Source organism: Aulonocara stuartgranti (assembly GCF_965226115.1).
Source record: "Aulonocara stuartgranti genome assembly, chromosome: 17".
Taxonomy (NCBI): Eukaryota; Metazoa; Chordata; class Actinopteri; order Cichliformes; family Cichlidae; genus Aulonocara; species Aulonocara stuartgranti.
The window spans coordinates 31,190,698-31,216,501 of NC_138953.1; the positions used below are offsets into that span (position 1 = coordinate 31,190,698).

The 25,804-nt window shown below is 39.8% G+C and overlaps 1 protein-coding gene across 1 annotated transcript in view; it reads right to left on the reverse strand.

Annotated features, from left to right (window-relative positions):
* Positions 1-25,804, reverse strand: part of LOC309692022 (protein PHTF2) — a 55,635-nt gene that overhangs the window by 14,069 nt on the left and 15,762 nt on the right. The window contains exons 3-7 of the mRNA XM_082510144.1: positions 20,495-20,575; positions 7,375-7,431; positions 3,586-3,655; positions 2,923-3,081; positions 998-1,163 (exon numbers count right to left, since the gene is read on the reverse strand). Coding sequence (XP_082366270.1) covers positions 998-1,163; positions 2,923-3,081; positions 3,586-3,655; positions 7,375-7,431; positions 20,495-20,539 — 497 coding nt within the window. The 5' untranslated portion in view covers positions 20,540-20,575. The remainder of the gene's footprint in view (positions 1-997; positions 1,164-2,922; positions 3,082-3,585; positions 3,656-7,374; positions 7,432-20,494; positions 20,576-25,804) is intronic.

Below are 25,804 nucleotides of genomic sequence, written 5' to 3' on the forward strand. Positions count from 1 at the left end.
AAAACAAAAAAATGATAAAATAGGGATTTAGGATGCTTCCAGTTTCACTGGTGTTCTTTGGGTTGTGAATGTGATAAACTGAAATTCTGTGTTTATTTTTGCAGGACATTAACATAAAAAATTATTATCAAGAACTTGATTATCATTATTTTAATATAGGACACACAGGAGAGGTGCAGGACAGAGCTTCTTAAAATTTAAAAGCAAAGAGTTCATTATGATGATCACTGGGTTAAAAAAAAAAAAAAAGTTAATTTAAATATTTTGCTGCTGTCAATTGATATGACGACATGTCTCCAAAGGTAGGATAAAGAAAAGAGAGAAAGGTCACAACAAACTCCTCTTTGATCAAATGTGATTGTTTTCTGTCGCCTGAAAATCACAAGAAGTACAAAGATTGATTCAGTATTGAGGCACACTATTTCTGTATCCCCAGAAAACCTTTCCAAAACAGTGGCATGGTCCAATTTTCTTCCCAGGAGTTTGAAAATTGTCTTTACGTTACTGTGAGCCAGAAAAGCAGCCACACACCAAAAAGCCTTGAACCAAAAAAACAAAACAAAAAACAAAACACAAAGGGAAACTCACAGACTGCAAATCTAAACACTACAAAACACAGCAGCAATAAGCAAACTACTCTACTTTCTCACACACACACAGAGCTCATTTCATCTTTAAGAAGTGACAGCACATTCATCCAGGGTGTGTTTTAGTACAGATTTGAGTGTTTTACGCTTTACATTAACTGAGGTCAGATACACCCCAGCAACAAAAGAGGTTTTCATTCATTTTTCTTTCCATCACTCTTTTGGTATCTCGTGGTTTGTATATCAACTAAATACTGCCTTTGTTATTTCACATCTTCCTCTTTATCTCTTCCTGACTCTCTTTTGTCCCTGAAGGGCTTTATCTCATGTGATGCCTTCACCTCCTCCCCATCTAGTCTTCCTAAAAGCTTTCACTCAGCAATACTTCTCAGCCCTTCTCCCTTCCTCACCTGCGTCTCTTCCCCCCACTGCTGGAGGCAGGTTTCGGGGTCCTGGTGGAGACAATCTGACAGTGGACGGTGCCCAGCAGCAACATGAGCAAGATGGCTTCAAACACCTCGGTGGCCGGTATCCCATGAGGCTGCGGGATGGTCACATACAGGAATGCTGCAGCGACTGTGAGAAATATGAACAAACAGGATTCATTAGAGCAGAAACAGACATTAAATTAAAGTAACAGTAGCAGCTTGAAGACAAAACTGCAGGTCTACACATTACATACAGCTTGTTTTAATCTACAAGTTTAACAAATGAGTAGAAAAGTCTGAATGTGACTCAAGTGAGTAAAAGCTCCTCTAATGTTAATGTTTTGCAACAGAAAAACACACCAACTCAAATATGCAAAAAGAACTGATGAGTTTTAATATCTTCCCCTGGATTGGCCAACTGCTCTCCATCCCATTCCTCCATGTTACTATTTTATTTGTTGCTTCTCTGCTTGTTTCTTCTTTTTTTTTCTCCAGTGTATGCTCAACTATTTAAAAAAAAAAAAAAAAAGCTTGACACTTCAAGTTATTTTCATTGTAGTGTCAGCAAGAAGGCGTGTGGTGTTTTATGTGGTCTGTAGACGAGGTCGGCAGGAAGGGTGGAGGGAGAGATGAAAAACAACAGTGTTTTCTTCAGGGTAGAAAAGGTCAACGTGATGTAGGTGGTGGAAAATACCGTTCAGTGCTCGTGAAAGTGTTTGTGCAGAGAGCGCGAGTGAGCGTGTGCATCTGTGGGTGCAACCTGGAGGTGCTTCTTATAGAAGTCTGTGCATTTTAGGAAAAACATTATTTTACAAGCGCTTTGGCAGCTGTTCAAGCAGTTTGTGAACCTCGTTTTAAACTGAAGACTAAAGAAGAGGAATAAATTACCCTTATAGTCAGCTCCATGTTTTTATTCTGGGAGTCTGCTGGAGTACCTTTGCATGATTCACAGTTCAGAACATTTGCGTCTTATAAGAGGCCTTGGTTTATCCTCCAGACTGTTGTAGCTCCTACCACTTTAAAACCACTTTCTTCTGATTGGCAACCCTTCAAAGGTTTTCAATAACAGAGAGCTGGGGCTTCTCTGTAGAAATGTGTGTGCCTATTCTCCTGAACCATAGGTGTCACCACTCAGACAAAACTAGAGGCAAAGACTTTGAAAACATGAGACTTGTGGAAAAACGCTCTGCAAACTATCGCAACTTCTCCCTCTCTATATCTGCATATCTCTGAGCCTCTGTCCCAGAATCTCTTTCAAATGGCAGTAAAAACCAATACAATCATACACGCGTGGCTTCAACCCAGCTGCGACATCAATGTTGCAACACGGCAGATCAGGAGCCGCAGAACCGATCAAAGCGGAACAATCTGCTAGACCAAAGTAATCATGAGGTTCTTGTGCAGCACCCTTTGTGACTGACAACTGGCAACCACTTGCAAACCAATTGGAGAATACATTTTCTCTAGTAACAGCAGATTGCCAGGGAGTCGTCTAAGTCTGTGCGACTGATACATAAGATGACCATATAAGGAGACTTCTCCTCTGATGTTGTGCATATCCAAGAATAAAATAAAAAAATAAAATAAAAATAAAAAAATCAGGATTATTGTACATACACTAACCTCATTCTTTGAAAGTTTGGTCATGTTTAATATGATCAAATCTAAATGTAAAGAGCAAATATATGACAGGAGATAAAGACAAAGCAATAGGTCACTCACTCAACAAATAATCAGGATTTATTTATTTGTACACCCACTACAGATGTTGAGAGTGTTCACCCTGACATCTTACTAAACAAACAACTCGTCCCACAGTTTACTTAGGAGTTGCATTTCCACTCCACTGAGAGCACCAAGATTGTGGGTTGTGAGAAAAGAAAAAAGAAACACACTCTCACACCAACCTTGCAGCAGATAGAGTGCCAGCAGTAAGAGGAAAATGGCCCTGGAGGTGACTTGGATCCACCATCTGTAAAAAAACGGGAAGAAGACGACTCGAACGATGCCCTTCCGGGTCAGTGACGTCCATGGACTCTCAGGTTTGGCCTTGGCAAACGCAGACCCTGAGGATAAGAAAACAGAAACAAACACACACACACACACTCTCAAGTTTAATGAGAGCTAATTAAAGCAAATGACTCTGCTGTGAGCAGAAAAGCACATCAGTTAATACATCCAGGAGTCACATTAGAGCTCAGCTAATCTTTTAATCTTCGCTTCTTCCTTTTTAGGCTCCCTCTCCCTCCTCATCTATCTTTTTTATCTCACCAGATCCCTCCCCCCTCCCCAGTTTATCTTTTCCCTGCCTGCGTTTCTGCCTTGATTATGTCCCTAACCAAGGGGGATTAAACTGACTCTTCTGATGAATAATTGAAAATGTGATGAATATGAGACGGATGGATCGAGGCAGAAAGAAAGAGCGGGCATTAACAGCGACGGGAGGTTGGCACGGCCATGCTGCCCGTCTCATGTTCACATGTGTATCTTTTATGCACATGTGGAAATGTTGCAGTCGGTCTATTGGATTTTCCTTAAGCAGAAAGCCCCCATTTTTTTTACCCCCTCACCTCTAACCAAGTCCACATCGATGAGATCTGGTTTAACGTGTCCCGTCTTCTTTGGCTTGTTCCTCAAGCCCTGCAGGGGGAGAGAGACGCAGAGTGAGTGCAACACAAAGAGACATCATTAATATGCAAATACTCACAGGGATACACGCTGCTCGTGCACTTTATGCCTTCATAAACACACGTGTGGTCAGTGTCTGATGAGGCACACCGTGCACTCACACAGCTACGGCTTCTACTCTAAGAGTTTATGCATCTACACACATCAAGCAGATTTACATGTACAAGAATCCATTAATTCGTGGAGAACTGCATCTACACTTTAATGTTTATTTTGATTCTTGTGCTGTGGTGCAGCTTTTTTTGATGAATATACCCTCTCAGACCCTGAAGCCAGCCCTGTCATTACAAACTGTGTAATAGCGCTTACTCATTTTGACTGCTGTAGTTAAATACGGTGCTTTGTTCAGTTTATGACCCTGGGAATAACGCTCCCCTGTGGCATGCCAACTTCCTGTGCCAGCCTGTCACATCCTCCTATGATGCATACGCTCCATTTGTGTGTGTGTGTGTGTGTGTGTCTGTTTTTGTGTGTCATCTGTTAGCTCAGATAACAAACTGTACCGAAACATTATGAGCGACTATAAATTATAAAATTCACATGAATCTCTTGTTTGACCTTTCTGTCACAGAGGCAGCAAATGAACACAGCTCAAAGCTCCCTGTGTGTGTGCGTGTGTGCGTGTGTGTGTGCGTGTGTGTGTGTGTGTGTGTGCGTGCGTGCGAGAGAGAAAGAGATTAAGTACAATGCCTGAATTAGTGTGTAAGCAGCCCGACAATAGTTTGGATTAAATTATTATGATCTATAAACACAGCCGAGGTCACAGTGCTGTGTACACATGTGTGCACCTCTGTGTGCACGGCCTTTTTCTTGGCTCACCGTTGGGCTCCTTATGGCTTTACTGCAGCAGTTCTGACTAATTTCATGGAAAGCCACTCATCTCACAGGACCAATAATTGCATTTCTGTCATGGTCTTTAGGAAAGTTGAGGCTTGTAGTTTTTCAAACTTAGGACTCCACAAGTTTATGAAATATCCTCAGGCCTGTCTGAGGTGACACTGAGGCTCCGATTTCCTGGGAAGAACCAGCCTGTTCACAGAAAAGGTGTCTGGAAACATGTTTGGAAACAGGTTCTTCAGCTCTTGAATACTCTTGCACGTTTCCACTTAACACTAGAGTTAAGTGGAAACGTGCAAGAGTACCTAGATTTACTGTATCCTTTTACATCTTTCCTGGCAAGCACTCGTCCGTTTGGTTTTTCAGGGCTAGATTGTGCACATCGCAAAATCTCTGGAAACATTTTTAGGAAGACGGCCGCAGAAGCTCCGATTACTCTACATCATAATTACTGCTGAAACATTAAACTTATTTTTAGTCAGTCACCAGATTCCTGCATCTTTTTCCACTTTTGTGGAGTCTCAGTTTTCTGGCAGCTCCTTTCCAAACGTAGCCATAATCCAGACATGCTGCTAGAAAAAGCCCATAAGTTTAAAAATAAGGGAGGTATGGTGTTGGTCTTTATATAACTATGTTCATGCAGTTCGGAAATCACAGGTAATCACTTCATACTGAATGTATTCCTCGTCTATACTTGCAGCTGGATCTAAGTTTGGGCTTTCTGAGAGTACAATTTTTAGTCTTGGTATCACCTGAAACCTGGTTTTCTATCAACACTAGTACTGTCCTTAAGTCCTTAAGTAAGTCCATTCAAATTCTGCACATTTCAATGTGAGACATATCCAAGAGTACTGTGAAATACCACATAAAGCGGTGCACCTGAATCTGCTCAGCTCATGCTAATATTTACATAGCAGCCAATCAAGTTCTGTTATCAGCGAATGGTCTGATATGGAGCCTCGGTGAAGGTTCTTATCTTTAAATAGCACTATTTACATGCTAATATAGTGTGTGTGTGCGCGCGCATGTGTGTAAGAGAGTAAAGTAGATGCAGGTAGAGTCTTTACTGCAGCAGTAAAGTCCTTCACGAGCATCTCGCCTGGCCTCAGCTCACTTATCTCCATGCTGTGAAAAGCCTTTTATCTTCACAAGCTAAACATTGCTTCTGTGACTGACTGTGAAATATGTACAAAACAAAAGTTTATTTAAATCTAACATTTACAAACACTCTTTGCATTCAGTAATCACCACTTCTCTCACTGCTTTTCATCTGTTCTTTTGTTGCTGATGCTTGGCTGCATTTCAAGTTGTTTTTAGCCCTCAAACAGTAGTAACAGTAGTTTCCTGCCTGCACAGCAGGGGGCAGCTTGGGTTCTTCTCCAGACATTTCTACTATTAACAAACTCACGCTAGGTTTGGTTAAGTTTAATAACCAACCCCAACTGAGACGTAAAGTCTTTCTAATCCTAATTTTATTTTGTTAATAAGAGTTTACATTGTTTAAAAAAAACAAAAAAACAACAAAAACAAAAAAATTTCAGCTCCTGTATCTGATGTTTTATTGTGTATGAACAGATTGTGCTCATGAGTGACAAATGGCATTTATTGTTTGTGTTGTAACAATAAGGCTTAACACCAATTAAATAAAATGGCATTGGTCTTTAAATCATTAAGTAATCCAAAAATACACTTTCTTTCCAGTTTGTAAATAAACTGCAGCTATGATCAGGGTTGTGATAAGAATAAAAGCAGTTCTCCTCTCTAGTGAGATAAGCTGTTGTCTTCTGCTAAAAATAGAATGAAGAGACTCGTTTCTCTAGATTTATGATGCCGATTGGTTGAGTTTATATGAGCCAATAAACGGTATAATTAACACTTAGGAGTTAGAGCATCTTGTGTCAGTACCACACTAAGATGCGCTCTGTACTTCCTGCTGCAGCTGCAGACTCTGGGAAACCATTGCTTAACAGACATAAACCAAGGTCAGTGGTGTGCATGTGCGCGCGTGTGTGCGCGTGCGTGCGTATGTGCGCGTACTGAGCTGATTAAAAAGTCTATTTCTCTAAGAAGTACTATATGAGGGATGGAGGGTGATAGAAGCACAGATCTGTCAGATAGCAAAACTCTCATCTGAGGCCGATTCAATGCATATGAAATTTTAATAACTCCTTCAATAAAAAAAAATAAAACTACAGGAAGTTTAAATGCAAGAAAACTTTTCTGATTTAAAAAAGGTCAAAAGATCAGAGGTTGAACTTCCTATGTTGGTATAGTAATTTCTGCACTAAGGTGTCATCTTTTGGTTGTTACGGTAACTGAGGTCACATGTGCACATTGCTACTGTGAACTAGATGTTGAGGATGCACATTGTTAGGTCTGTGATGAGAGAAACACACCACACTGACTGGTCACAGGAATGCAGCTGTGACCCTGAAAACTACGTGATAACAAACCAGTAACCAATAAGAGTCTATTTTGTCTACAGCGTACGATGAGCAGACATGCACTGTGGGAAAACAGGAGGAACATCCTCCCTGCTGTGTACTCACCAGAGAAATAAACTGAAGAGAGGAAGAGAAAAAGATGATAGGAGGAGGATGGAGGTGAAGTGAGGACAAATGGGCAGATGACACACAGCCAGGAGGACAGAAAGGAAAGAGTGAAAAGAAAACATAGGAAAAGTGACGGCAGAATAAAAACTGAAGCGATAATGCAAAAGGAACCACAAGACATGAAGGATGAATAAGCAGAGACCAGAAGGAGAAAAACAGGAAAATGAAAATGGCAAAAAGCAAAAAACCAAACCAAAACATGGAAGTGTGGAGGAAACAGACCTTTATTTCTCTCTGCTCCACTGATTTCTCCCATATCTGTTGGTCATAGGCACCAATCTGGAAAAATAAAAACAAACAAGGTATTAATTATGAAATCCAGTGAAGAAACCAGCAGTAAACACAAACCTAGTACAAGCTTTAATCTTACAAGATGCTCTGCAGACTTTACAGAAAAAAAGTAGTAATGATTGAAAACCACAACAGGTTTCTTTTACACACAACAAAGTTTCTGTTCTGATAAAGACTGCAGAGCAAATAAAAGGTTAGTGTCAGACCATCTGCCTCTGAACAATCAAACTTATGAATAAAGCTTGATCTATTTTCATTCTCTGCATGAAATCCGCCCTTCATCTGCTAGCTGCATCATCCCCATTACCTACAGCCTCATTATATCTCATAACAACAGGAAGCCTGCAGAGACACACGATTATGGTTAGAGCTTTGTTTTGTTTTGTTTTGTGTGGGAGTTCAAGATTTCAGGCTCTTGCTTCACAACTGGAACTGTCACGGTCTCATAAAACTAGCTGGAATTTATTGAAAATACAACAGATATGGACGGATCTGAAAGTGAGCCATTAAAACACAGTAAATCAGACCCATAAGGAGAAATCCACTCCAGTAACGGGATTGTAAAGATGTCTGAACCTGGTGAATCGATGTTTTCTCCTCTAATGCTTTAAGAACTTTTGGTTTCAGCTGGTTGTATTTTAGTTATACTCCGATATAAAAGCAAGGTTGCCGAGCGCCTGTGTCATTTTGTGGTTAAATCTCCATCTTTCACAAATAGTAACTATGTCACTCAGTTGTTAATGTGAATTTCTGTTTAATATGGATTTCTGGGCATGTAGAGAAGAATAGATTTGCCATTTATAGCAATTTATCAGTTAATATTTGCAGTATAACAAATGTTTCCTTGGTATCTGAATGCACTGAAGTCACGTTCAAGACACCAAGTGACTGAATGGTCACAGAACTAGTCTCCATCTTTATAGCAACCACTTCAGTTTTCTTGGTGTTGCTGTAGCATAGAGTCCCAAACAGAGGAGCAGTTCAGCCATTATGTTGGAGGATAAATTATTGCACTCTGAGCAATCTACTTTAATAAAGTGCTGCTGTGCCCCGACTCTCAGTCTGCAGACTTTTTGGATGTTTTAATAACAGATAGAACTACAGCAAGTTAACAGGGATGTAAACACTTAATGCACTGAAATGTACAGATCACATAAAACCAGCAACAAGAACACATTACACCTACAGTACGTCCTGTCTGTTCTTTTCCTTGATTACCTCTTAACTGGAGTACAGCTAACAAAAACCCCTGATAGGATAATATGCACCAGCAGCTAGTATTTACCAATATTACACACAGGAGGAAGGGCAGGGCGAAATGAAGGGTGCACCACTTGTTACTGTCACAGGGATCAGAGGGATCAATAGACCTGCAGAGTGTTGGTGCGTGTCGAGGACTAATCGTGTTTATCAGGGTGTGCGTGAGGTCAGAGGAGTGGATAAGCCATTATATGCTATTATGTGCCAAGCAATGTGGTCTGTATGAGCCAAGCACAGCAGACACCAGAAAGAAAATATATCAGACAATGATAGAGAGTGCTGTTACTGTAAGAACAAGATATATTTGTATCTGATCTGGGAACACAGATCAAAACAAACGCACTCCAAGGTCAGACTGCACCAATTTCACAGGGTTGCTGGTTTCTTATGTCACCTGCTTTTAGATTTCACAATTAGAAGATACAATTCTACTAGAGTTGCACTATTAAGCAGCTTCTTTAAAAAAACAAAACAAAAAAAACCCCATCTCCTGGTAGAGGTGTCAGCAGATCAGGTTTTTCTTGCGAGCTTATATGCCTCCATGGCATCGAGTCTGGGTCACCCCATGAGCACGCCAGTGGAAACTATGCATATTTAATGCAGTTTCATTAATGATGAATGGAGAGAGAGAGAGAAAGAGGTCAAAGACGACGAAGGAAGAGCACCAAGAGAGACTGAAACAGAGAGGAATCAAATTTAGGAACTCAAGAAGAGAAAGTGTGTGCCATGTAGTTACAAAAAAACCAAAAACAAACCCTGTCTTATTACTAATATCACTTTACAAGTCCTCTAAAGTTAATTTTATTAACAAAACAACGATCACATTAGTGAAATGATTTGTTCTTTTATGTGGTGCAGACAGCACCTCAGTCTGGTGACATCTCCATGTCAACGATCACATATAGCAGTAAAAGATGTGGGTCAGGCAAGGTGTCACATCGTGGCCGTCCCACATAACAGGCACACTTTGACACCAGCTTCAGCACGTGCCTGTTGTGACACCGCCCTCCCGCAGGTCACACTATGGTACAACTATTGAGTACACATCAATCCCAAATTCTAATCAATTGGTTTTGTCTGGAGGTAGCTGGGTACTGTGAGGTTAATCATGCGGTTTCATGGACAGTTTTCAAATTATATTGTCCGGAACTAGCAGTCAGATTGTGATGCACTTGTTTCCTCTTTATGAAGAAGCAACATTTGATAATATTCTCTCTGTGTATAGTGATACCAATCTTTAGAACCAGGGTGCTGCTCTGATCGCATCTATTCCAGAGGTTCCAGATGTGTTTAATGCTGTAAAGACTTGTTCAAATACAAACAAACTAATTCTTCTATCAAGAAGTCTGCTGTTTTGATTATTTCAATATAAAATTTGTCAGTAAAAGGTCATTTATTCGCTTTTCCAACCTTTGCTAATGAATAACCTTATAAAATGAATAAATCCTAATTACAAATGACAAATGTTTATTGATAATAAAGCAACAAGCCGGGCCAGACAACGCAGTCTCTGGAAAGGCCTCATTGAGGAGCAGTGGTTGTGAGCGTATTTTGAACAAAGTTTGTTGTTAATTTCTGATGTTTTCTTCGCCTTTACAACATCAGAGAGCTCATAACAGGTAGAAACAGCTAAGTGTGGAGGGAGGATGACAGTACACGACCGTACAGTGTTTTTATTTACCGGAGTAGCTCGGAATGGGAACTAAACAAATTTGGAAATGCATGCTGAAGCTGGAATGAAAGGAATTGTCTGCCTAGGTTCCAAGTCTTAAAGTTAAGATAAACAGTCTCCAAAATATCAGTTTATTGATATTTATAATGACCTGGCCTTCTGTTATTGTGCTAAAAGTAGACCATAGCAAAGCAAGTTCAGTATTTCTAGTTTTATGGGCTAGAGATACTGAACTTGAGCTGACAAGACACCAGGACTAACTGTAAACAGATACATTTTACAAGCAAGTTTAATGCATTACAAATAAGTATGGACAATAATAATAGAAAAACTTGAGAAATCTTTGGCTATGCAGCTATAATTATGTATTAACATACAAGTATGCAGATGTGAGAAGGGAAAAAGTCTTTAATTGCGTGTTTTAAAGGGTTTGGCTGCACGCGAGCAAAACACAAAAGAATGACTTTATTTGGTGAATTACAAACAATTCAGCTTTTTATAATTAAACTGCATTCATGAACAACAGCTGGCAGGCAAAAGGAAATCTTGACCTTGGCATTTTCTTTTTAAGCTGAAATTCCAGGAAAACTGGCAGCTACCCACCGAGGCCAAATCGGTAAACATGGTGACAGATTAACAGACTGTACAGTGAGTGTCAAAATCTACCTGCTGCTGAAGATCATGCAATTAAAGCACCTCCAACAGCACTAAGTTATAAACAGAGATAAAGGCAGACTTAAGGCCACCTTAATTTTTTCCTTCCCTGTCTCATTATAAATCTAACTAACTATAGGAAGGGCGAAAAAAAAAAGACCATTTTTTCAACGGGTGCAACTTGAGACCTCCGTCTAATTTTAAACTCCTATTTAAACATTTATGACTTGGCAGACTCTTTGTCCGAGGCGACGTACAAATAAGGAAAGAATCCACGCTGGAGTGGACTGAGAAGCCTTTTAAGCAGGTGAATAAACACTCATCTCAGTGTTCAGCTTCATAAGCATATAACGAAGAACTTATACTTGAAGCTAGAATTGAATATTACCTTTTACCACTGCTTTAAAACATTATAGATGCTTTTCAAAATAAATCCTTCATGTGTTATATAGTAAAAGGGTTGTAACTTATCGACTAGGGACAGATGAGGATCTCGAGGCTCCACCAGTAAGGTAAAACCAGCCGAGTTCTGGACGTCTGACTGACTGCATGACATTTAGACTGACAGCTAATTTTCCACTCCACTCGGCCCATTAAAACACACACACTCACACGCGAGGATGTTTGACTGTCCTCCACATATGCTCCAGAGGACAAACATGACCAGACTACTAAGTAGGAAGATAAAAGTGGAAGGGGGATAGATAAGAGTGAAAGTTGGTATGGAAAGTGGAGGCACACGCACACACGCTCATCTGTTGTTACATCATAGAGTCGCGAGGTAACTGTGATTTGACAAAGAGGCATTTACAGCACTGTAAATCCTCTTATCACCACACTCACACACCGTTACATCACTATCTATTTACCTCATCAACCACTCATGATCAGCCAGCTGGTTTTGACCATTTTGCAAAAAACTGCTTTAATAAATCTCAAATACTTAAATTCTTAGTTTTAATGTAAGGATTTGGACCAGGGAAGAACAAAAAAAAAAATTCAAAGTTCAGCAATTTGACAAGCAAATCAAGAGCTGAGAGCGAAGAGGCCGAGTGTGCCGCTGCAGCAATGCTGGAGTCGTCATGACAACAGAGAGGGACGATGCACCGAGGGGAGTCGGAGGAGGAGAGCGGAGTTACATAACTGCCTCTGCAATTGAGGGGGTATCAGAGACAAAGACAGATGCTGACTTTCAGAGGAATGTTGTTGACGTGAAGTTTAACATATTAACAGAAACGTCAGCCGCGAATGATTTACACTCTTCAGTGCGCGATGTCGTCATTCATCCGTTGTCTGCTTGGGGTTTAGTCGGCTTAAAAATAACGAGTACTCAAATGTCAATCCTGGTCACAGACTTTACTGCATTGACTTTAAATCTGCTGTAATCAATATTTCTGCATTAACCATGCCTTCGAGGACTATCTCACATGATTTATCCCCTCATACCTATGAATCCTATAAAGGCCTTAATTACTGTTCAACCGTAAACTTCAACTCTAGCGTCCAGAAACCACAACATTTCCCTTGGGAATTAGTGTACACCAAAAACAGAACAACAAAAGAGCAAACACGATTCCACATAAATGGTAATGTTGCTCTATTTGTTGTGGGTTGCATGTGTAAACTGTTAACACGTTTGTCATATAAACTTTACAGGGGGACAACCTGTCAGTGGACATTATGTAACAATCCTGAACAGTGCAGCTTCAAACGAAATGGGCCGCTGAGGTTTAAGAGGGTTGGGTGAGTCCGCTACTAATGACAGGGCCGAGAGTTCAATTCCCTACTCAACTGCAGGTTTTGCAGAAGCCAGGTAAACAGTACTGTGCAAAAGACTTTAGCCTACCGCGTTTTCTTCATATTTTACCAGGAAAATGCAAAAATAGGTGCAGTGATTTATTGAATGGCAATGCAAAAACAGTTTGCACTATTCTAACGAGTTTCATTCAAGGGGTTTTCATAGAGTCAGCAAAAGGGCATTCAAAGCTCTTTTTTTTGGTTCTCCATCAAGATGATCAAACACTGCTTCAATAATGTTAAAGTCTGGGCTCTGGGGAGGCCAATCCATGGTGTGGTATGGTATGCTTTTACTGTATTGGCACTTTGCTTGAGATCAAATACAGGTGAATCAAAATCTGACATTACTTCTCTCTGGTCATACTTCCAGCATATTTGAAGATTTTCAACACCAATGGCTAAACCCCCCCCCCCCCCCCAAAAAAACCCCCAAAACCCCTCAAAACCATGGCCAAGCCTTCACCTCCACTGTTTACAGATAGCTTTATATACACTCACTGTTTAACCTCTCTGTATATACCGACAAGATCAATCAAATCTCAAATTTGGATTCATCACTCCACCAGACCTGTGGCCACTGAATTTCAGTCCAGTTGTGTAAACTGGCATCCCTCAGCTTTTTCTCCCCATTTCCTTTCCCCAAGAATGGCCTCTTGACAGCGAACTTTCTACTCAGACCATTTCTAAAGAGGCTTGCGTCAACAGTAGATTGATCACCTGAAGGCCTAGATGCATCTTTCAGTTCCTGTGCCAGGTTTTTACTGATTCCCCCCCCCCCCAGTTTCTTAAGGATATGACTTTCAGATACTGTTGATCTGCTGCAGACTACCCCCCCCCCTCCCTTTCTTTTAGGCCCCCACTACTTGTTTTATGCTCCACTTGTTCCAGTTTTCTCAAACTTCAAAGACATGCTTAAACACCATGCTGAGATATGCCAAGTTTTCAGTCAATTGCTCTTTATTTTATCAACAAGGTGATTCCCAAACAAACACTTATGCCTGTCAAACTGTTATACTGTTTTGGTTTGTTTTGTTTTTTTCCACAAGCAAAAGAAATGCATATACTACCAGGTTATCACAAAAACACATATGCAACATAGTACCTAATGATACAATGTAAAACGGGTTCTTTGCTAATGTGCCTGTTATGTGTAAACAACACTGGGTCATCCTTTGAGTTGGGTCTATTTTTATGCTTGAATGATTCATAGGTCAGTACTAAGAGGCTCAAAAACATTCCTCTGAACATTTGTCAAAAAGTCACCATCCTGGAAAACCATAAAAAAAAAAAAAATCTTCTCTGAATAACCTACTATTATTAAGCACCCGATTGCCTGAGCTGTTGAGGGAAAATGATTTTATTTATTGTTTTTTGTTTTTTTAAAATCAAGATTTGCACCAAGATTAGACAAAACAAGCAACAATGAGTACGTCACCTTTCCAGCAGTAGCTTCACAGACTAAACTATTAACACTGCAAAAAATAAATATAATTGGCAAAGATTTAGTGATTACAATGTGTAGCAGTCAAATTTATACCAGGATTTTAACAATGTGTGAAGCTGCTGACAGTGTAGTTTGTCAGATGTTTGTGTCAACTTTTCATCCAGTTTTTCCTCGTTCCTTCCAGTTTGAAAACATCTCTTCTCTCTGAGCCAGACTTTGGTGGTTAATCAGCGCGTGAGAGCTAACCACACCCAGCGTCCCACAAAGAGGGGAGGGATTTTTCCATCAGTGTGTCTCTAGGGCATCACTACTGTGTAAATATAGGAATACATTCAACCCAGGTTCAAACACACAAAAGACTGCAGCTACCACTAATAATTATCAACTTAAAATTAGTCTAAATAAATAGTGAAATCCTACAATGCCACAGTCATAATAAAGTCTTAAAATTGTTCTGTGTATATTTAAGCTACAGTGATAAAAACATGAAGCTTCCACCTTCTAATAACCTCCAAGAATCTCTTATTAAATAAGTGACTTTGTACAAGAAGAAGAAATCCGTAAAGGGGCAAAAACAAAAGAAACAAACTAAAGAAAAGAATCAGCAAAAATAAAAAAAATTAAAAAAAAAAAAACCCATTTAAAAAGAAGTTTTTCGTGGTGTCCACGAACCCCTGAGATGTGAGACTACAGCGACTCAGACTACAACAACAGCTCTCCCTGTAGTCTGTGTGTAAGGTTTATTTTCTGCTCAGACAGGTGTGTACGTGCATGCGTGTGTCAGATAAGAAAACTTTAATTTGGCTGCCAGAAACACATGAAGGACATCTCAAAAGAACAATATGCTTGTTAGATTTGTATAGTTGGATTGCCATTTATGCCTAGAAATATATATTTATATATGCTTAGAAGTATATAACCATTTGTAGATTGAAAGAATGTCTCATCCTAGGAGGTCTGTAACAACTCTGTAGCATGAAGAGGGGAGTGCGTTCACTCCTCTTCAGAGGGTTCTGGCATAGATCACACACCTAGGAGAGGTCGTGTCTTCTCTTGCTGATATATGGTATAGCAAACACACGTATATCTGTCTAAGTGTAAGAGCCTTTTGTTCAGATGGACCGCTAGACTCCTGGCACCAGCTTTGGGGAGTCTTCACACCCACACCCACACACACTATTCGTTGTCCACATGTATACCTATACGAAACGTCATATGTTAATGAACCTATGCATATTCATGTAACCACAATAAAAGGAGTGCTATGGGGAACCTGGCTGAGAGTCTGACGGAGGTCAAGTGGGTGGAACGACACTTGGCTCCAGGCAGGTCTCCCTCATGCATGAGTAACACAAAGAACTTTGCCTACTTGTGTCTTGCTTTTTGCTGTGTAGTAAATTGTCTTGAACGTTCCAGCGAATAGGTTTATGCTACAAACCAATCAATGCTTCTTTTTTTTTTTTTTTTGCTTTGGGGCAAATGAAGGAAAAGAAATGAAGATTATCATTACTTAAGCCAACCCAAAATAACAAATGCTGTTATTTATTTAGCAAAAACTAAGCCCAGAAGCAGTATGTGGAAAAACTAAGTACAATCTATGATGCAAAAACCAGTAGTATCACCTTCAGCAGTGATAACTTGAAGTCAATCTTTTCTGTATGACTTTTGATGAATTTTGGCCCGCTCTTCTTCACAGTCCGAACTTTAACTGAGTCATTGCGTTACCTTGCTTCTTTTCTCTTTCAGCTGTTCTTGGGATCATCGTCCTGTTGCAGGACCCAATTCTGACCCAAGCTTGTTAGACAGACGAATACTTTGGTATACAGAGGAGTTCATGGTCAACTCAAAGAGCAGCTGGTATGAGGTGTTTGTGCTGAAATGCTGGGTTTGGTTTTCCCCAAACATAGTGCTGTACATTATGGGCTCATCTGTTCAAAGGACATTGTTTCAGAAGTCTCATGATTTTTTCAGATGAAACTTTGCAAACCTAAGCTGTGCTATCATGTTCTTTTTACAGAGAACAAGCTTTTTTGCAGTAGCTGCCATTCCAAACTCAGTGACTTGTTCTTTTTTAAAATATTGTACTGTCATGAACTTCAACATTTAACCTCCTAACCGAGGCCTGCAGAGTCCAAGATGGAGCTCTTGGGTTTTAAACATTGCACAGTGTGACCTCAGGGTGAATCTGCTGGAACAAGCTGGAGTCTCGGATGTTTTCCACTTGTGAATAATCTTTCTCAATGCACAGTGATGGGCTTGGAATTGTTTTGGAAATGGCCTTATAACCACAGCAACAATCACTTTTGAGATCATTGCTGATGTCCTCCTCTGTGTTATGTTAACAGACAGCAGACAAACAATTAAAACTGCTTCTGCTTTTACAGATTTGCTGATGATAACTTAATCGGGTGTATTTGACTTAGCATAATAACGGCTACTTATCCTCTTAATTCCTACGCAAACAGTGAGGGTGAACTTAGTTTTTCACACACTTTCTGCATTTTGGCTCAATACACCATGCCATTATTTGCCAAGTCATGCCTCGTTTCAGAACCCAGTAAAGGTCAGATGATTTTTATTATATTCTGAGATGTAAACGTCCAAGGAGTTGCACCAAGAAACTACAACAGGGAAGCGACAAGATAATCCACAAAAATTCTCATCTCCTAAATATAGACCTGTGACTGCTAAGTGTGGTCACAGTGAATCTTCACACGAGACTTTCTGATCTCGAGAAGTCAACAACAAACACCCTCCGAAAATACACACTGCGTCACATCTCAAAATACACACACGCAAGCTACAATTAAATTTGTTACAGTTAAACATTTTCAGCTCAAACATAAACCAACATGCATGGCACATTTAAAATGTTCAAGACATTAAAAGCTGAATAATTTCTACATGGAACCGCTTTCTATCTGGTAACAACAAACAAACTGTCAGAGAGAAAAAGTAAGTATGGCTGGCGCTGTGGCCGATATAGCCTGCATGTGCCTTCACTGTGATATGGGCTTGGCATGGCACGGCAGTGAGGAAAAAGAACAGACTCGACACAAACAAGGCACAGAGTCTATTTACAGCTGGTCTCCCAGCACAGCAGTCAGAAATACACTGCGACTCTGACATAAGCCTGAAGGGCTTAGAGGCCGAAGAGCCCGAGTTGTGAAACACACCTTAACAAACCGGTTTGACAATCTCGAACTTTCTCTGCAACATAAAATGTAACTTCATGTGAATACACTGAATAAGCTTTGTGAGACTCAACAGTTACTGGACCCTGTCTTTTATTGCATTGTGAACCATTTTTGCAGTTTTACACATTTAAAAGTAGGCAAAAATATAGCACAAAAAAAACAAAACCAAATAAAACAAAACACACCTGGAAAGCATAAATGTGCACTTTTATATCATCTCGGCTGAATTTAATCAGATTTATGGAGCTCACAGAATTAAAAAAGGAAACATTTAAAGAATTTAACACCAATGCAGGCTGAATACTAAATATCTCTCAGCGATTTCTTTAGAAGTAGCTCTACTGAAAACAGCCCAAACCTAAATCTGTGACTTGTTTGTTGACATTTTAACTATACTGTGACGGATCAGAAATGTCAAACATTTATAATGAAACTGCAGAATCTGCAGTGCTAAAAGCCATCAGAGGCAAGTGAACAAATACATTTTCTTTTCACTTGGAAACAACAAATTATTCAACTGTGTGAAGCTGGATCTGAGAAGTATGAATCTTCCCTGAGGGCAGAGAAGATATGATTAGCAAGATTTCAGGTGGTTACATAATGCTGCTGATATCAAACCCTTTCCTGACAAGCTAGACATTATAATAAGGTGCAGTGGACCCTTCTATGCCTCTCAAGACTCATCTATCTGGTGTGCTGTTGTTCAATTTTACAGAACACTTAAGAGATTTAACCCTCTCAGGCTCAAATTAAACTTTTTGTTGCTAATGTACAACCAAGTCCTGCAGTGGTACTTCTGAGTAAAAAGAACTCACAAAATATGTATGCGGAGTAATCAGGTTGTTAGTTTGCAAATGGGCAACGCCTGCCTTGAGAGGGTTAATGCAGACGAATGAAACTGTCTCTTGTGAGACACTGAAATCCTGGTCACGGCTTGCAGAAAAGTTCAACCTAATCTCTTGTTTATTTTCTCAACTGAGTGAGAAAACGCACAACCACTTAACTTGTCTAAATGAGACACGCTAGATAAAGAAGTCCCCTGAGGACAGGTGTGAGGGCACTAAAAAAAAAAAAAAAAAAAAAAAAAAAGTTTAGTCATTCGTGACTCAGCGGCTGTCGTCACTGGTGTGCCTTTGCCCAGACAAGCTTTGCTAGACACACAAAACACAGACATATGATGAACAAATACCCAAGAAATGCATTGAGCTTAATGCTTTTTTGAAGAAAACATTCTCCGTTTAACTCAGATTAATCAGCTAATGCCAAGACAACGGTTTGAAAACAACCCAAGTAGGGTTTGTGCAAGCTTTACCGTTTCCTATATTTACGACACAAAAGAATTTAACTTAAAGTAATAAAACAACATTTTTAAAAATGCAGTTTTGATTGAAAATGTATATATTTACACATGCAAGTGTTTTCAATGTTGTTCTTTCATTAAAGTTACTTCTGATGGGTCATATTCTGTGAGCTCTCATTCCAGCTTCTGATCTCTAGATCTGGAAGGGGTGAGCAGAAAGAGAAAAAGGCAAAAGAAAAAAAGGCCAGCAGTGAGGGCAGAGAAAAGAAAAACAGGCAGTCAGGTTTGTGAGAGCAGATGAGTGTGTAAGCTGAGAGCTGCAGGGGGACCGGGGCTGGAGTCCAACAGAGGATCTGATATCTGAGACTATGGAACAACAGGACACACAACACCAGCCGGGCTGAAGGCAGTGCTGAACGGCTCGACCCCGATGTCGCTGCTGACAGCAGCAAGGAAGTCATTATCAAAATGGTTTACTGAAGGAGTCTGCTCGCTTCAGTGTCAGAAGTCTTGTAAAACTATCTTTCTTTTTAAAAAAAAGAAATTAAATGATTTAGCGACTTCTCCCTCAGTGTGCCACAGAGCAAGAACAATGTATGATCACCTATTGAGTATATACATATACTGCAGTCTGTATATAAAGTAAGAAATCACTGCAGCAAAAGGAGCAAATATGTCTTAATTAACACTGTTACTGGGTCAGAGTCAGGATGACTGCAAATACAAGCAAAACTGGTCAGCGTTACCAGATCTCTGTGCATTTCTCTGTAAAAGATGATCAGTTTGCTCTTCTGTACTTGCTAAACTCAGAAAATCATGGACAAGATGCATCATTATCAATAAAAGCAAGTAAAGAAATAAAAAGGAGGGAACTACACTCATTTTTTGTGTTATTAACATTTACATTACTAATTCTAAACTACAAAATTTAGAATAGATGTCAAGTGATGAGAGTAGAATTAGAGGAAAGTGAATGAAACTGCATTTCCCAAGTGCAGTAAAAGCATGTAAGAGAAAAAAGAAAAAAGATGAAACCATGTGTAGGAGATTATTCAAAGTATAGAATAAAGCAAAGACTTTATAAAGAGTCTTACAGAAAAGGAGGTCCACCCGACAGATCATAATATTGAGCATTATAATCAGCTATGCCTCAGCTATGGTTTAAAGACCATAGCTGAGGCACACAAGTATAAAATATCAATACAATTTAATATGCACAGACGATGCCTTAATCAGACACTTCTACAATGCAAAGGGAAAGCATGATTGATGTCTATAAAATGCAAATTGCAACATAGTCCCCAATCATTACAATCATAGTAATCAAACTGGGCAAAAATTAGTCTTCTGTATAAGCTACAAGGTAGTGCAAAGATAATAGGAATCTTTAAAAAGTGTCATTTAGAGAAATAAAAGGAAAAAAATTAATGTAATGGGCCTATAAAAGGTCAAAGCCTTTTTCTTCTCTCTTTTTTTTTTTTTTTAAAAATAAGACGCTATGAAAAGCAGACTTGTAAAACTAGTATTAGTAAGAGTGCATAAAAAGGTTAATGGTGCTATCAAAGCATAGTTTCAGAGGTAGTCATAAGTCAAAATATCATATTAAATACACGTTTTCATTTTAATATTATAGTTAAATACTTAAAAACAAAAGCACAGCAATAGTGTGAAACCCACACAAATTTTTTTTTAAATTTTATAAAAGATTTTAAAATGCAGCGCCTTACCTTTTTCTGGTACCACACCACAGCATCTTTTACTTTGGAAGCCATTTACATTTCCTTCCTCACCGCCTAGGGCATCTTAGACTGAAAACACACAGCGAGAGAGAGAAGAGAGCGCAGCGTGAGTGACTGAGTACTGGGGACAGGGAGAGGAGGACTGGGGTCTATACCTGGTAGGCAGGCGTGTTGTGACAAATAAAAGAGGGAGGGGACTAAACACACCCCTCCCACAATCAATTTTTAAAGCAAATCTCACTGACACGTCTAATAGAACCAGGTCACTCTTAAAAAGCAGTGTTTTAATCTCAGTGAGGCTTTTAAGAGGATAAATAAGGGATGGACAGTGATGTGATGGATTCTCCTTGTACACAAATCTGAACATGAAGTCTAACCTGTACTAATCAATGTGAAACGTGTCCAAACATAAGACATGTACGCACTGAACAACACACCTTAGTAATAAGCCTAGTCACTTTTATTTTTTTAATGTTGTTTCCCTTGACACCCATCTTACAATACAAACAAACACTTGTTTAGAGCTGGTTATTCCTTTTGAATCCTCACCTGAACCCCCCCCCCACACACACACACACAAAAAAAACAAGACTTCTGTGGAAGCGGTTTGGTTATGGCTGTCTGATTTCTTGCAGTGGTTTGGGTGTGTATGAATGGAAAAATAGGCGCAAACACCCATTACACACACCCATATGCACAGGCATGCAATCCAATGGACACTTATGTCACCTTAACGCAATGCACGCACACATGAATACACACTGATGGTTACAAAATGTCAACATGTCATTAAGTTGGATTTATGAATGTGTTTGTCATTAATGTGCGTGTGAGTATTTGGACAAAGATACATCTTTGGTGTGGTTAACTTTGCCTGAACACAGCACCACACTGAATTTGAAATGAGTTTAAAGTCTTACTGGATACAGTGTGATGATTATTCTGTGCGCAGTAGAGTCAAAGCAAGTTGATAAAGCTTTACCCTTATGCGTCAGGGTGTTCCCTTCAGTTTCTCCTTCACTTGTCATGTCCAGTTTAAAACAAAAACAAAAAACACAACAACACAGATGGGAAACTGTGTTGAGGCTTTAATACAAGACTTCACAAACAATGGGTTACTATGTTCATCTTTTAACTACATCCATCCATCTTCTACCATCTCTCTGGTATGGATCACAGGGGAAAGCATCTCAGCAGAGATGCCCAGACTGTTCTCTCCCCAGCCACCTCCTTCTGCTCTTCCATGCGGAAACCGTGTTCTAGGTCTTCACTGGGGTCTCCAACCCCCCCCCAGTAGGAAATGCCCAAAACACTTAGGAGGCGCCTGGGAGGGCTCCTAGTCAGATGCAAGAATCATCACAGCTGGTTCTGATTTTTGATACAGAGTGGCAGTTCTACTTTGAGCTCCTCACCTCATCCCTAAGGGACGCTGCATACGCTCTTCAGATGACTCATTTCCACCACTTTTATCTATGATGTCATTTTCTCGGATTGTACCCAAAGCTCATGGGCGGAGACCAAAATACAAACTATGGAACTGGACATTTTTCCTGCACAGCCCACCACTTTCAGAGGCACAAAGGAAACCTGACATCATGCCTTGTTATTTTTCTGACACGTTTGCACCCACAATCTTAATTAGCCGATGCAAAATGTGAAAGAAATCGCAAATCAGAAATCAGAGAAGGAACCGACAGCTCTGTTTTCAATAAAACAATCCAATAAGCAACAAACTTTATCCTTGTGGAGGCAATGGAGAATTTTGGGGGGGCGGTTGCTGACAATTTATCCAGATAGGAAATTATGGATGTGTGATTTAAGTCCTCCTGTTCTGGGCTCCAGCCATTTTTTGTCTGAATAAATAAAGGGACAAAAAGAATGACATCAAAGTTTTAGCATTTAGTTGACTTTTTAAAATCAAGGTCCAAAGAAATTATATTATTATAGCCTGACGTTACTGTTTTTGTGATTTGGTGCTTTATGAAACTGCATTGACTGCTCTATTCAAGACACTCTACCTCAGCAACAAACCATTCATTTTACAACTCTGAGTTGATCATCAGTATTTGAGTCACTGATGGGAAGAGCATACAACCATGACAGTTTCCTGGCTGTAGTTTCACTGTGCACTCTGCCAATATTACAGGAAGCCGTCACTGAAACACGCTCCACAGATGGGTGGAGGTGATGAGAACATGCTAGCTGTGGTTAAAGCAGAGTAGTACTGGATCTGCTTCAATAAGCCTGAGCTTCAGAGTCATTTGACACTTGATATAACAAAAAGATGTAATTGCACATGCTGATGCATGCTGCACAAGATTACAGACACATTTTCATTAAAAGTTATTCCATTTTAAATCAGCTTACTGTGGGTTTCTGACTTCTCTCTATAAAGATTTGTTAATCAAATTTTCATGACGATTTTATTAATATGACAAGTGCAAGTGCTTTAATAATAAGTAAATAACTCATGGAGATGAAGGGGAAGACGAGGACAAAATGTGGTTAATGAAGGGGAAGACGAGGACAAAATGTGGTTAATGCAAAGCTGTCGCTTGACAGCTTTGCATTAACCACATGGAGGCATGCGGAAAACATGGAGGCATGCGGTTAGCCGCTCTCCTCTCTTTCTTGCCCTCTCTCTTTTAGCCTCTCTTCCTTCCTCTATCTTAAGTCTCCTTGTATCCCTTTTCTACTTCTCTGTTACATAAGCACAGCGTTGTCCTGCTGTGTGAGTGGGAGGGACAGAGGGCATCGGCTGCAGGCCAGGCTGACTCACAGGGTAGCAGTTGCTCTCAGCTTTTCTTAAGTCGTGGATTATATCATAATTCAATCAAACATGGCTGCAGACATATGCTTTTCAGCTTTTTGAGAAAGCTAACTAAGGGCTGCCATTTCTCCCGTTTTTCTAGCAAAAGCTTTTCTCACTCGTCTCAAGATTCGCACATGAGACGGAACGTTTAATTTCAACGCAGCCAAGTGAAAACATCCTGCTTTGCATGTGAAGGGTTGTCTGTGCTGTCAGCCTCAGTCAGCAGGGTAATCAATTCCTGACATTTTCCAGTGAGTGTTTTGGTCATCGTTTCCAGTGTGGTTATGTTCCGCGCATGTTCTGATGTGCACCTGCTTTTTAGAGATATAATGACAATTATAATACATGGAACTAATGATTCAATTTTGTGAGACATGCATGTTGGAGACCATAGTACATAGTGTTTGATAGCGCCATAGCCTATCTGTCATCTGCGAAACCACAACACAAATGCTGAATGCATGATAAAAGTGCCACTTTAAAGAGAAGAGTATTGGCTTGACTGTGTGCGTCAAAGTCTATGCCGTTCAAGCAGCCATTGCTAGGTGAACCCAGACTTGTGTGTGAGAAAATGTAAGCGTCCAAAGTTCAAAAGCAAGAAGGTGAGAAAATGTTATATTTGAGCCAACTGTGAAAGGTTTCAAACTCACACAGAAATACTGCAAAACCACCAGCTGACTAATACTCAAAGCTAAACAAACAAGTTCCTGCACCACAACTGCTGCATGCACACTGCTTATACTGTTGGAAAGATATGCGCGCATGTGTGTGTGCGTGCGTGCAGCAGAGGGCTGAAGACATTTTTAGACACAGGAAGAAAGGTTTCTGTTTTTGCAATGTCTATACTTACAATCTAGACTCCTCCCTCTTACTGCTGCACCAGACTGTATTTGATATAAATTGCATTTAATAAATAAATAAATAAATGCATGCTTTGCCTTTAACTTAAGCAGCAACAAAGCATGCTCTATGCTCATTTATCTGTTTTATTCCCTGTGGTTACACATGTAGTGTGTCAGTAAAGACATTTCGATTAAAACTTAAATTAAAAGCAGAGAGATCGCGATAGAAGTGGTAAAAGGACAAATGAAACTAAGGATTTAAACAGAAGAGTAAGCTTGAAATTCGCACGTGCACATTTTAAAGTGAGCGTGAGGATTAAACAGAAAAAGCATCATGTCCAGTTTGGGAAAACTGCAGATCATTTTTGTATAAGTGAAATGACATTCAAAGGTTTAGCTAATAATAAATTAATTAATCAGAAGCAGAGATTTCCATTAGCAGCATTATAACTCTATCAACTGCATCAAAAATCACAATGTAAAATGAGATCTACAATAATAATACTGTATGTTGTTGGAATGTCTGTCTGTTGATTCTTTGGAACATCAAAGGTCTTCACACTTTAAATATTCTAGTTACACCAACATAAAAACAGACAAAACAGGAAATCCTTGCAGAAGCAGCAAATGTTTTTCAGTTTCTGCATGATAGGGGACTCAAACTATCGTCACAACTTGGAGTGAAAAACAAACAGGCTATACAGTAAAAAAAAAACCCAATAAGGTTCTTCTGCATGCAGAAGCTTCTTGGACGAGAGGTGAAATGTCTTCAAGCAACTTAAAGAAGTCCAGACTCTTTTCTTTCCAAGCTCCTTAGACCAGCGGTCCTCAACCTTTTTTGAGCCACGGACCGGTTTATGCCCGACAATATTTTCACGGACCGGCCTTTAAGGTGTCGCGGATAAATACAACAAAATAAAACTAATACCGGTACCGAAAAAAAGAAGATTTATTCATAACACACTTGAAAAGACCCAGGGACACCGAGTTAACGATAAAAACGATAACAAAATAACGCTGAAAACCGATAAAAACCATACATTTCACACCTGAGCCTCAACTCTCGCGGCCTGGTACCAAACGACTCACGAACCGGTCCGAGGCCCGGGGGTTGGGGACCCCTGCCTTAGACTACGATGACTTGGTTGACTGAGAACCTTCACAGTCAATAAGTTTGGGTTTCTGAAATCGAGCATGTCAGCTGTATATTCTGTTTAATTTTACCAGGAATACACTCAATTCAACTTTGCTCATACCAGGTTGACCTCCTTCTGCTTTTAAAAATGGCTTTATGCTTTGTGACAGAGATTCAACAAAGTGTTGGAAACAGTCCTTGGAGATTTGGTCCATATTAACATGACAGCATCACACAGGTGCTTGTTTGGCTACACATTCATGATATGAAACTCCCGTGTTCACTAGATGGAAAATAGCGAGCAAACCGTACACTGTAGCCATAAAGGGATGGACATTGTCAGCAATAATTAGACCACCACCACCAGCAGCCTGAATTGTCGATACAAGGACTTGGGAGTGCCCATTTTTCTGTTGATGTAGAGCAATGGGCACTGAAGGTTATTCAACTGATTTTTGCAGCACTACTTTTAAATGCACAAGCAAACTTCTGCAATTTGATGTTACATA